This window comes from Oncorhynchus clarkii, chromosome 16 (genome assembly GCF_045791955.1).
Source record: "Oncorhynchus clarkii lewisi isolate Uvic-CL-2024 chromosome 16, UVic_Ocla_1.0, whole genome shotgun sequence".
NCBI lineage: Eukaryota > Metazoa > Chordata > Actinopteri > Salmoniformes > Salmonidae > Oncorhynchus > Oncorhynchus clarkii.
In genome coordinates this window covers 44127369-44140708 of record NC_092162.1, presented here as the reverse complement: position 1 = coordinate 44140708, position 13340 = coordinate 44127369, and the positions used below count along the sequence as shown (strand labels likewise).

Below are 13340 nucleotides of genomic sequence, written 5' to 3'. Positions count from 1 at the left end.
CAAAAGATTATGTGGTCTGATGAGACAAAGATGTAACTCTTTGGCCTGAATGGAAAGCGCTATGTCTGAAAAAAAAAACAGGCACAGCTCATCACCTGTCTAACATCATCCCTACCGTGAAGCATGGTGGTGGCAGCATCATGCTATGGGGATGCTTTTCAGTGGCAGGGACTCCAAGACTGGTAAGGATAGAAGGAACAATGAATGGAGCCAAATACAGGCAAATCTTTGATGAGAACCTGCTTCAGAGTGCAAACAACCTTAGAATGGGGCAAAGATTTACATTCCAACAGGATAATGACCCCAAAGATACAGCCAAAGCAACGCTGGAATGACTTCATAACAAGAATGTGAAAGTCCTTGAGTGGCCCAGCCAAAGCCCAGACTTGAATCCCATTGAACTCTGAGGAGAGACTTGAAGATTGCTGTTCACCGCCACGTCCCATCTAACTTAACAGACCTTGAGAAAATCTCAAAATCAAGATTTACAAAGTTGATGCAGACATACCCAAGATGACTTAAAGCTGTAGTCGCACCAAGGGTGCATCAACAAAGTATTGACTCAGGGATGTGAACACTTATATAAATGAGATGTGTCTGTATTTAATTTTCAATAAATTATCAATTTCTAAGCATGTTTTTCACTGTTATTATGGGGTATTGTGTGCAGATGGGTGTGATTTGTTTTATCCATTTTCAATTCAGGCTGTAACAACAAAGGGAATAAGTCAACGGGCATGAATACTTTCAGAAAGTTGTGTATGTTTTTAAATAACATTCTTAGTTTTTCTGAACATTACTAAAGTTGTGGTTTTTAATGGAAAGTTATCATTTTCTGAGAACGGAGTGAATGTTTTTAAATAACACAGTAACAAGGTCACAGATTGTATATGCCCTTATCTAGATTAGACAAAAATCGACAGTAACAAATGCTTTTACAAACATTGGTTAAAATGACTCATGGTGCCTCAGCTCAAAGCCAGACTTCCAGTCAGTGTATGTGTATGAGCATAGCCCCTGAACTCAGCAAAGTGAGAGAGCTCCGACTCTCATTGGTGGCCTGAAATAGCCGGAGGGGAAGTCCCTGGCATTGTTGTAGGGGCGCGAGAGAGACCAGTTTACAGTTCAGACCTTCAGTCAGCTAGCCAGACAGTCCACTTTGCCGGGCAGTCAACTAACAGACCCAGAAGCAAACAGCATTATCAATAAGTAGGCCTACTCACTATACCAAGATATTTTCTCAGATGCTAGTATTTCCAAAATCACAGTCTATCAGCACTTGGGAGATCAGAGTGCTGTGGCACCCCAATTAGTTTAGTTGTTTCAAACATAATCACTTCCTCTTTATACTGTAACAATCAATATCTATGTCCTTCCTTTCTGTTGTAGTTACTACTAATTGATGAAGATGGTGATGTTAGATGGAAAAGTAACAGCTAAAGTGGAAAAAGCTTAACTCACTCTGCTGGTGGTGCATAGATGCTGTATATATGAAAGATGTGACATTAGCAGGCCCGCAGCACTGAGTCAGCAGAAGGGTGTTGCAGAAGGCGAGAGAGAGAGAGTGTGTGCGCTCTCTCACTCTCTCTCTCACTCAGAGAGAGAGAGAGAGAGAGATGAAAAATAAACTGCCAGAGACTGGTGGAGGCTGTGACATATTGCTAAAGCTGGTAGAAAAACAGTACATTAGCAGCGTAAACATGCACTAGGAAATAAGATCAAGAGGACGCATCATGTGTACTCCTCCCAGCCCAGGCTCCACAAAAAACCCGCTGACGCAATAAAGAGGAATGCGTGATGGATGGTCCAACTCCTACCTTCAGCCCTAGTAACACCAGGGTTGTATTCATTAACACACACCGTAGCAAAATGTTTTGCAATGGAAAAAAACAAGCCTTTCTTATTATTGGACAAGTTCAGGTAGTTCCTCCCTGTTTCAGTAAGTTTTCTTCCATTTTGTCCCTAATGAACACGAACCAGCAGGTGAACATGGTTCACCCACCTTCAGACCCAGTAACACCAGCAGGGGGACGTTGTTCATTCCTCCCTCCACCCACTCATCCAGAGAGACCGTGCCACTGCTGTCTGCGTCGATGGCCGTCATCATGTCCTTCAGCACCTGAACAAATGACAGTGCCTTATAACTTAAATGTCTAAATAAGCATTCTTGAGTGATTGTTTGTGCAGCAGATATTTGCAGAAGACTTGAGGTATTTTCCCCTCTATTAAAATGATAGTCAGTTATTGTTAGAAATCCCAAATTTGACCACACTTACTGGTCTCAGCTCAGACACATCCCAACCAAGGTAATCTGCAGCGTGCATCATCTGAGCAATGATCCGGTCCACCTCCTGGGTTCATACAGGCAGGAGAGCATAAGTTATTGTGAGTTGAAGAACTGATATATACCTTTGTGGAAATTAAAGGGTATAAGGGGACATCTCCTTCAACAGCCAGTCATTACATGTTATTACATTGTTATTACACTGAAATGGGTAATCTGGTACAATACCCATTACCCATTTCTATGTAGATCATTAAAAAAATATGACTAATTGCCTTACGGAGCTGTCAAGGACGCCATTGCCATCTCTGTCGTACAGTTTGAAAGCAACTGAAAGAGGGAGAAATTGGCATATAAACATCTTCGACAAAGCCATCAAACAAAATATCTATAAAAAGAGACTGCAGTATGGAGCTGCGACATGGTAGAGAAAACAGGATCAAGACTCACACTCCAGCTTGTCTCTGGGCTGGCCATCCTCCAACAGGGAGAAGTAACACGAAACGTCCTTCAAAAATACCTCTTCTATGAGAGAGAGAGAGAGGTTTAAAGGAGGAGGGGGAAGTTAACACATAGAGCACACCTAATCACGTGCAGCCTGTGGACTTTGACAAATGAACTAGCGCCGAGAATAGTGAAACTGCTGACTATAGTCAGACAATAATATGCGTCTACGCGAGGGATAAATAAACGTACTAGCATTGTCCTGCCCGTCAGGTTCAGTTCCGCTCTGGAAGGATCGAAAGAGGCGCTGGCAGAGATCCTTAGGGAAGTCCTCCACCTCCAGATAGGTCTTCAGGAAGAGACGGAAGCCCTCCTCATTGATACACTGCAGCAGAGGATGGGATATCAATCAATCAATCAATCAATAATTCAAATGATCAATCAATCAAATGGGAAGATGACAGAGATCTCATGATTCTTGTCAAAACATTCTGATTTAGAACAGAGTGATTTGGGTGCAAATAATAATAATTCCTAGATGTTACAATGATGAGGGGATTTGGTCAAGACATTTTTTTTAAATAAAAAAACAAAACAACATTTGAGTAATTTAGCAGACCCTCTTATCCAGAGCGACTTACAGGGGGCAATTGGGGTTAAGAGTACACAGTACATAACCATAATGATCAATGCTTTTAGTCAGATTTTCCACTTAATGACTCTACTTCGAGAGTCGCTGCTTCTTTCTCATCATCCTCACTAAGAAATATCCGTCTTTCTGTTCTGTAACCCATCGCTTCCCCATAAGTCCTAGATGCTATGTGTTGTTTTATCCATCTTATGAGAGATGATTGGATTTAGCCTAATTATTTGGCAAATCCAACTGCTGATATCCTCAATATTGAAAAACCTGTCCCGTTAAATCACCTAATGGCTTACTCTGCATGATGCCAGCACAACGTCAGTCAGGGAACTTGCAGAATTGGCACGATTTGAAGAGGTAATTTCCATTAGTAACTTCAGCGGTTTGCAAAAATCCATCAACCCCTGAAGACAATTCTCTCCTAATTGATTTGATTTATATACAGCACTCTTAGGTAGTCATGTCATATTCATCAACATGATTAATGTTTAAATTTTAATAGATTTTCTAAAAAGAAAATCCAATGGGTATCACACGAGCATAACAATCACTCTCAAATGTCACGGCAAACTGTGTATTAATGTAGTAATGTACCACAGACATTTATCAAGAGGGACTGAGAGCAGACATGAGTTGTGGTTGGGTCGATATCAACCTGGCCATGGTTTCCTCTCACCTCTCCATGTCTGTGCTGGGCCAGCCTGCCATCTGCATCAAATTCCCTCAGCACGTCTTTAACCTTCAGCGTGCAGTCTGGGAGGAGAAGAGACACACAGGACACACACACTCTTATTGTAGAGTACTACAAACATGAAAGTCTAAGTACTGACTGTTACAGAGAATGAGTATAGAATCAGAAACTATAAGTATTACTATAAGTTAGCATGCATACCCCTTGACTTATTACACATTTTGTTGTGTTACAGCCTGAATTAAATATGTATTCATTTTCCCCCCTCTCCCATCTACACACAACACCCCATAATGACAAAGTGAAACTTGTTTTTAGAATGTGTGCAAATGTATTGAAAATGAAAGTACTCACACCCCTTTGCTATAACACTCCAAATTGAGCTCAGGTGCATCCAGTTTATTTTGATCATCCTTGAGATGTCACTACAACTTGATTGGAGTACACCTGTGGCCAATTCAATTGTTTGGACTTGATCTAGACCTGTCTATATAAGGTCCCACAATTGACGGTGCATGTCAGAGCAGAAACTACACCATGAAGTCCAAGGAACCATCCGCCGAGATAGAATTATGATGAGGTCTATATCTGACGTAACTACAGAGTTCCTTGGCTGAGATGGGAGAACATGCCAGAAGGAAAACAGTCTCTACAGTACTTCACCAATCTGGGCTTTATGGGAGAGTGGCCAGATGGAAGCCACTCCTGAGAAAAAGTCACGACAGCACGCCTGGAGTTTGCGAAAAGGCAGGTGAAATACAGAGCATAAGGCAAAAGATTGTCGTCTGATGAGACAAAAATGTTCCTATATGACTTGAATGCAAAGCGCTGTGTCTGGAAAAAAAAACAGGCACAGCTCATCACCTGTCTAACATCATCTCTACCGTGAAGCATGGTGGTGGCAGCATCATGCTATGGGGATGCTTTTCAGCGGCAGGGACTCCGAGACTGGTAAGGATAGAGGGAACAATAAATGGACCCAAATACAGGCAAATCCTTGATGAGAACCTTCTTCAGAGTGCAAACAACAGAATGGGGAAAAGATTTACGTTCCAACAGGACAATAACTCCAAGCATACAGCCAAAGCAACGATGGAATGGCTTCAGAACAAGAATGTGAAAGTCCTTGAGTGGCCCAGCCAAAGCCCAGACTTGAATCCCTTTGAAATTTGAAGATTGCTGTTCACTGCGGCGCCCCATCTAATTTATTAAAAGCTTGAGAAAATCTGCAAGAAAGAATGGGAGAAAACCCCCAAATCTAGATGTGCAAAGCTGATACAGACATACCCAAGACAACGCAAAGCTATAATCGCCACCAAAGGTGCTTCTACACAGTATTGACTCAGGGATATATTAATTAGATATTTAATTTTCAATAAAATATGCAAACATTTCTAAAAACATGTTTTCACTTTGTCATTACGGGGTATTATTGTGTGTTGATGGGTGAGGAAGAAAAAAATATATTTTGAATTCAGGCTGTAACAATAAAATGTGGATTAAGTCAAGGGGTATGAACACTTTCTGTAGGCAGAAACTACAAATATATAATATTCTACATAGCAACATGAAATGTGTATTACATGACAGACGTATTACGGCATTCAAATGGATAACAGACACTAGGATAAGAAATCCAGTTTTCTATTCCTTCATTTTCCTTCAAATTGAGGTTCACAAAATGTCTGAATCCAGAGATCTACCAAGAAAAATTGTGGGCCCAATGCGGCAACGTTTTGCAGATACTTAGTAAGAGACAGTCATCACCACTTCCACATATGAGAGCGTGTGGGTGTAAGGGGAAGGCGATGCAGGGCTGAGGAGGCTTCCTGCCTGCATGTACTCACAGTCAATGTACTGCTGTAGCTGGATGAAGTCGACTGGGTTCAGCTCCTTCACCTCTGGGTCTGTGGGGGCGGACATGCTGCCTGCGTCTGCACATACCGCCGGTGCAGAAAAGGGCGAGAGGAGAGGAGAACGAGTTACATCAGTCTTCTGCTGCGTGAATGCGAAATGGAGGCGGCTCAGACATCAAACCAGAATTGTAAGCTGAACATAACACTGCTAGGTAGTAACTCACAAGGCAAGGGCTTTGTTTAGAAAAGGCGCTTCAGATCATCACACCATGCAAACAGGTCAGCAACGGCCTGTTAAAACCCACAAAATTTACATCTGCAAATTGGCATGAACCACATAGTTCAACACCAGCATTGGCTTGCAAATACCCTCGGTGTCCTTTAGTCATCTCCAGTCATGATGTTAATAGTGTTCAGAGCAAATGTTTCAAAAACACCTGTCTTTCCACTCCCATGTTTCAAATGACATTGTTGATGTAACAACGAGCAAACGAATGCACAGTAGCCCAGTCCCAAGCTGACAAGCATAAGCAGCTTCAAGGAGCATTTTGTACTTTAGAATGCCCCGTGGGCCCAGTACAAGCTCTGCATAAGCAGTATCAGGCCACAGACACACCAGAGACATTATACGTCTCAAGAGTTTTAGTCTCCCCAAAGCTTTTTTCAGAGTGTTGTCTGACCCAGTTTTCTATTCATTCATCAATTTGCATGCGTTGCTCTGTAAAATCTAACACCTCTTCCTGAAATAGTCTGGCAAGTGTCAACCTTTTCATCTTTGTAGCTCTCCATCCACAATTTCTCTCTTCATATCAACCAAAAATACAGCAATTTTTGGATCAAATCATAAAATAATGTAATAAATCTCCATTTTAAAATGGGTTATTGTCCCAGTACCTAACAGCACTACGGGAGTATAGGTCAGACAGACAGTATTATATCTACAACAATCAAAAGTCTGTCAGTCATGGGGTAATGCTGCAAAATAATAAACTCCTAAATGCCCACGTTCAATGTGACGTGGAACCACAATCTCTCTGTGCTAACAAAGGGTCACGTTGTCCCTTCTTAATTCCCCTCAAAAAGGTTAGCAGCGTTGCCTAGCAGTTTTGTTTAGGCAGCCAATCAGTTGAGAGGAGAGAATTGACAGGAAAGTGCCATTTGTTGATATGGCAGGCTTTTAAAAAGAACTACAAGGACTTATTTTATACTGCACATCATGCAACGTTTTAGATACCAGTTAGGACCTTACTATACAGTTCAAATAATCTATCAAATAAAATTTGAATTGCTAATTTCTGCTCATTTGAAAGCAGATAATCAAAACATCTCAAAGAGCATACTAAAGTAGTGCTTCTAAACAACACATGGAAAATCCAGTTTTAGGCTTCTTCCCTTGCCTTGCCTGTGGCAACAAGGCAGATGGCAGTTCTGCATGCCCTTCAAAGCAATACGCTGACATATGCATGTCTCTATTCCCTCATGTCGGACAGACGATGTACCACCCTTGTCTGACATAATTTAGGCCAGGGCAACCTGGGTCAAATCTGATTCACTACTTCCTGATCAGATATTATATTTGCATGCAGGATTTTTACATGCAGACTGGAAATCACTAACAAACAGAACAACATGTGATATATATATATATATGCAAGCGCACTAAGTCGAAATTGGCCCCCATCATGAGCCACCCCATCCTAACCTTACCTCACCCCTACAGGTCAGGATTGTGCTGATTGTGATGAACATGGGAGTAGATTGGTAAAGGGGGAGATCCAGGCAACCATCTATCAAGGCACAACAGAAACCTCAGCAGGTTCTTATCTGCCCGTGGAGTCATTCCACCTCAAAAAGCACAAGAAAGAGGATTTCGACACCCACCATCTCAGATTGTGCTGAAATGGTTTCTGTAGTTGGAAACAGATAAGATGGGCATGCCTGAAACATTATTTTGCTGAACATTTTTTAACTCTGAGAAATTAAGCTAATTGCACACAAAATTGGCAATTTCAATTTATAGGATTCATATAATATTCAATAAATATGGTGCCCAACATCTGATTTGTACAAAACCTCTTCTTAACAATGTCATGAGGAATCTAAATAAATGGTCAAAATCCACCCATGGAACCCCCCAAACTCCACATGGAGCCCACTCCAATGGCCAGTACACAGTATCAGTTCTCTATGTTGGTAGTAGTATCTAAGCTGCAGCTTGGAGTATTGTTTAATCATACTATGTAATTCTCAGTGAATTTGGTCAAAAAAATAAAAAAAAATCATAAAAATTTGCCATTGAAGTAGCTGGCATTTTCCCCATAAATTAGTGTGAACGTACCCGGTTTTGCCCACTAGATAACACTGTTCCTGCTACCCTACTATCCATTTTGCTGTTCTCGTGTTTATTAAATTGATTACATTTTTCCTTGTGATTAAAATAAATTAGGTCATAACAAGTCAAGCCAGTCCTCCATGAAAGAAATTCAGTTCGTCCTTCTCTTAGCAACTAATACTCCATCCTTGAATAGTTCAAAGAAATAGGGATAGACCTCTCAAAGAGCTTCTATATTGCAATTCTCATATGAAGACTCTTCCAACTAAGCCCAAACGTGTTATGAAGAAATGGCCTAGTGACTGTTGTGACAACCCTAATAATATAATACAATTATAAACCATTGCATGGCAGTCTTATGTTTTAAATACAATTATTAGAAAACATTTTTATATGTTGTGTGTTTAGTGACAGTTACCATTAAATCTAACCCAATACCATTACCACTGCAAAACACCACAGTGTGTGTTTGTGAATTTTACCATTGAAGACCCTTAGTTGCAGACCATAAGCACTGCTGTAGCCTAATGGTTTGCTTGTTCTAATCCAGACTTTTTTAAGGGAATAAACAACACCTACAGGGTTGTTTCCTGGACACAGATTAAGTATAAGAGAAGTACCAACTGAATTGTTTCAAGGAGGTTTTGCTCGAATTGTGAGCACAACAGTTTGTATTTTACCTTTATTTAACTAGGCAAGTCAGTTAAGAACAAATTCTTATTTTCAATGACGGCCTAGGAACAGGGGGTTAACTGCCTTGTTCAGGGGCAAAATGGCAGATTTTTACTTTGTCAGCACAGTTACTAGTCCAACGCTGTAACCACTAGGCTACTTGCCACCCCATTTATTTTATTTTTTTACTTCAAGTTTCAATAAAAAGGTTGTTATCATTTAGTAAACATAAGAGACCAGCAAAAATGTATAAAAGGGTGTGGCAGTAGCAGGAAAAACAGTATCTATTGGGCAAAACCTGGTACTTTCACATTAATTTATGGGGAAAAATACAAGCTACTTCAATGGCTAATTTCTCTGAATAGGGGGAAGAAAACATCATAATATTCACTGAGAATACATTATAGTATGAATAAACTATACTCCAAACCGCAGCTTCATACTACTTTTCAAACAGAGAACAGATACTGTATTCTGGACATTGGGTGGGGCTTTGTGGGGTTTGGGGGTGTCTGTGGGTGGCTTTGAACAATTCTTATTGGATTCCTCATATCTTAATCATTGTTAAGAAGAGGTTTGGTCCAAATCGAATGTTGGGTACTATATTTGTTGAATGTTATATGAATCCTATAAATTGAAATGGCCAATTTGGGTGCAATCAATTAGTTCAAATTGTCTTTCAACAAAATAATGTTGCAGGAATGCTTATCTGTTTTTAACGACAGAAACCATTTCAGAACGATCTGAGCTGGTGGGTGTCATGGCTTGCTGAAATAAAATGGAATGACCCTGTGTTCTTTATACTCCTGTGTATACAAGCAGCCACCTGTCCCTTCCTGGGCTAGGCAATTATTTGGTACAATTTCCAGCAATCAATTCAACATTACTGATTATTCATCTGTACTTGGAAATATACATTGAATTTTGTGATGCAAGCAGATGAAGTCATAAGGGAGTTCAGGAGAGGATCTGTGTACATTTCGTTTTTCTCTGCACAGGTATAGATTATAAAACGACATATATTTTGTTTACCATATTGCAGTGCAGTAGGTATCCTAATTATCCTTCTTATATTCAGTGTATATAACCTATAGTTTACATATAGGCAGTCCATCCTTACAAGGTTAGTTTCAAGGTATAGCTGTGGGGATGAACTTTTTCCATGCATGCAAGCTGTCGAGACGCCCACACCCTTTGTCAAGGAAATCTACTGTTTTGTAACAGTTAGGCTAGAGAGCAACAACCAATCTTAAACTTTTGTTCAAATTTTGTGGTTGAAAAACAGTCGTTTGCTTTGCACCGTGTCAGCATGCCTCATACTGTCATAGCTAGTTGTTTTTCAATAGAAACAAAAATATTTTCGGCACCAACCTAGATGATCTATAGAGATTACATCAGGTAGGTTAACAGAGGGAAGGAAGGGCATGCTTGGTTGCTATGGAAAGTGTTTCCCTGTCAGCTGCGGTCCGTCAGCACATTTTCACGGGTGACTGACAGGAGTGGACCAGGGAGGGAGGGCGGGGGGAGCCCTCAGCCCAGCCAGCCAGCCAGCCGCTATGAGTGTTCCCCTGCGCCCACGCCTCTCCTCCCACGCTACTCAGCTCTACCCCTCTAAACGAAAAGGCCACACAGACTAGATTGCATTCCACATGCAGATGCTTGTACTGTGACTCATGCTGTGAGCGGGGAATACTCCCTCACTCTAAAAATGGACCCTTTACTCATGAGGTCACTTCTCAGGTTTCATACAAAATAAAAATAAAATTTTTTGTTGAGTGTTGACAACAGAGCTGGAGTGAAAATTCTTGATAATGAAGTTTGAGTTCCTGGAACTTCAACCTTTACTTGTTTAGTCTTCCTATTGCACCGACAGTATCTTTCTTGTACATTATCTGAATTGAGCACAATTTCTAATGTCAGATCAGATTACTAATCAAGTTATTACATTTACAGAAATGTAATTATATTTGAGACAACAAATGTCAGATGTCAGGCAGGGTTTGTCTGAGTGGAAAAACATACTATGGCTCCTATGCATGAATCACACATTTCTGTCAAATGTGGGCGAGACACAGCTTGTTGCCTTATAATTTTTTATTCCTACCAAACAATGAGTGTATGGTCCATCACTCTTTTGACATCCATAAAAAACGTACGCAACAGGCTGTGGGTGGAGGCAGTCCCGTGGAACACTGTGGTGCTTTGAATACAGACGAAACACAAACCCGGCCTGGACTTGTGAGCGTGCACCCTTCCCTTCTGTAACCACGCCACTTTCACTCTCTGAGCGTTGCTACGTGTTTGGAGGACATTTTCTCCTCTGTTACTGTACGCCTGCCTTCATAAAACCATTGAACTGCACAATCTGTGCACAGGGAGCAAATTACATGTATTTTTATTGTTTCCTAATCACGCTGTCAATTGGAAAAACACAAACACAGGGATAACTAATATTTAACAATCGACATTTCATTCATTTGACTATCCCGCCATTTAATATTATAGTTAAACAATGTGCAATCAGGTATTATTTTTAATTTAGCTGACTAAGATCAAGTAATGTTCATGAGAAGCAAATAACAATGCAAGTATCTAATTAAGATTGTAGGATGAATGAGTTCCATAATACAAGGCGAAACCATGAGTTACAAGGCATTACTGGCAAAAGCATAATTCTAGGCATGTAGATCTTAAACGGTGCAAGACATAGCATGAACTAAACACACCTGCTCAGGCCAAACAGTCTATAAGAGGAGTATTTTCAACCTTTTCTGGAGGGAAAGGGTGTCAAACTCATTCCATGGAGGGCCTAGTGTCTACTGGTTTTTGTTTTTGTCCTTTCAATTAAGACCTAGACAACCAGGTGAGGGGAGTTCCTTACTAATCAGTGACCTTCATTTATCAATCAAATCCAAGGGAGGAGAGGAAACACGAACACTCGGCCCACCGTGGAATGAGTTTGACACGTGCAGTAGGGTGATAGCAGGGCAAGAGAGAAAAAAAGATCTTCATTCCATTTATACTAGATCAGACTTGTTTATATTCAAAATCAATTGTTGACCAACCATAGACCAAACCAAAAGTAAAACAACTAAGATATCCAATCAGATAGAACCAGCCAACATCCTCTTGAAAGGGGATCACAACTAGGTGTGATAACCTAAGGGGGTGGGCTGAGTACAACAGAGATGTTTACTCTGAGCAGAGTAAAAATTACCACAAAGATACAGTACCAGTCAAAAGTTTGGACACACCTACTCATTCAAGGGTTTTTCTTTATTTTTGACTATTTTCTACATTGTAGAATAATAGTGAAGACATCAAAACTATGAAATAACACGTACGAAATCATGTAGTGACCAAGTGTTAATTAAACAAATCAAAATATGTTTTATATGAGATTTTTCAAAGTAGCCACCCTTTGCTTTGATGACAGCTTTGCACACTCTTGGCATTCTCTCAACCAGCTTCAAAAGGTCAATCAATCAGTTTTGTTGTCACAGGTAGGGGTGATATACAAAAGATAGTCCTATTTGGTAAAAGACCAAGTCCATATTATGACAAGAACAGCTCAAATAAGCAGAGAAACGACAATCCATCATTACTTTAAGACACGAAGGCCAGTCAATACGGAACATTTCAAGAACTTTGAACGTTTCTTCAAGTGCAGTCGCAAAAACGATCAAGCGCTATGATGAAACTGGCTCTCATGAGGACCACCACAGGAAAGGAAGACCCAGAGTTACCTCTGCTGCAGAGGATAAGTTCCTTAGAGTTACCAGCCTCAGAAATTGCAGCCCAAATAAATGCTTCACAAAGTTCAAGTAACAGACACATCTCAACATCAACTGTTCAGAAGAGACTGCGTGAATCAGGCTTTCATGGTCAAATTGCTGCAAAGAACCTACTACTAAAGGACACCAATGAGGAGAAGAGACTTGCTTGGGTCAAGAAACACAAGCAATGGACATTAGACTGGGGGAAATCTGTCCTTTGGTCTGATGAGTCCAAATTAACGATTTTTGGTTCCAACTGCCATGTCTTTGTGAGACACAGAGTAGGTGAACGGATGATTTCCGCATGTGTGGTTCCCACCATGAGGCATGGAGGAGGAGGCGTGATGGTGCGTGGGTGCTTTACTGGTGACACTGTCTGTAATTTATTTAGAATTCAAGGCACACTTAACCAGCATGGCTACCACAGCATTCTGCTGCGATACGCCATCCCATCTAGTTACACAACATCTCCAGGTTGTGTAAGGGCTATTTGACCGAGAAAGAGAGTGATGGAGTGCTGCATCAGATGACCTGTCCTCTACAATCATCTGACCTCAACCCAACTGAGATGGTTTGGGATGAGTTGGACCGCAGAGTGAAGGAAAAGCAGTCAACAAGTACTCAGCATATGTGGGAACTCCT

General features: G+C 40.8%; 1 protein-coding gene across 4 annotated transcripts in view; it reads right to left on the bottom strand.

Annotated features, from left to right (window-relative positions):
* Positions 1–13340, bottom strand: part of LOC139368531 (diacylglycerol kinase beta-like) — a 34992-nt gene that overhangs the window by 18871 nt on the left and 2781 nt on the right. For 2 of the 4 annotated variants that reach the window (XM_071107534.1, XM_071107535.1), the window contains exons 2-8: positions 5910–5996; positions 4048–4124; positions 2981–3113; positions 2735–2809; positions 2565–2614; positions 2277–2351; positions 2003–2119 (exon numbers count right to left, since the gene is read on the bottom strand). In XM_071107534.1, the coding sequence (XP_070963635.1) occupies positions 2003–2119; positions 2277–2351; positions 2565–2614; positions 2735–2809; positions 2981–3113; positions 4048–4124; positions 5910–5985 (603 nt within the window). In that variant the 5' untranslated portion in view covers positions 5986–5996. Of the gene's footprint in view, positions 1–2002; positions 2120–2276; positions 2352–2564; positions 2615–2734; positions 2810–2980; positions 3114–3667; positions 3731–4047; positions 4125–5909; positions 5997–7625; positions 7764–13340 lie in introns of those variants that run through there. The other 2 variants (XM_071107537.1, XM_071107538.1) reach the window with 2 other exon arrangements.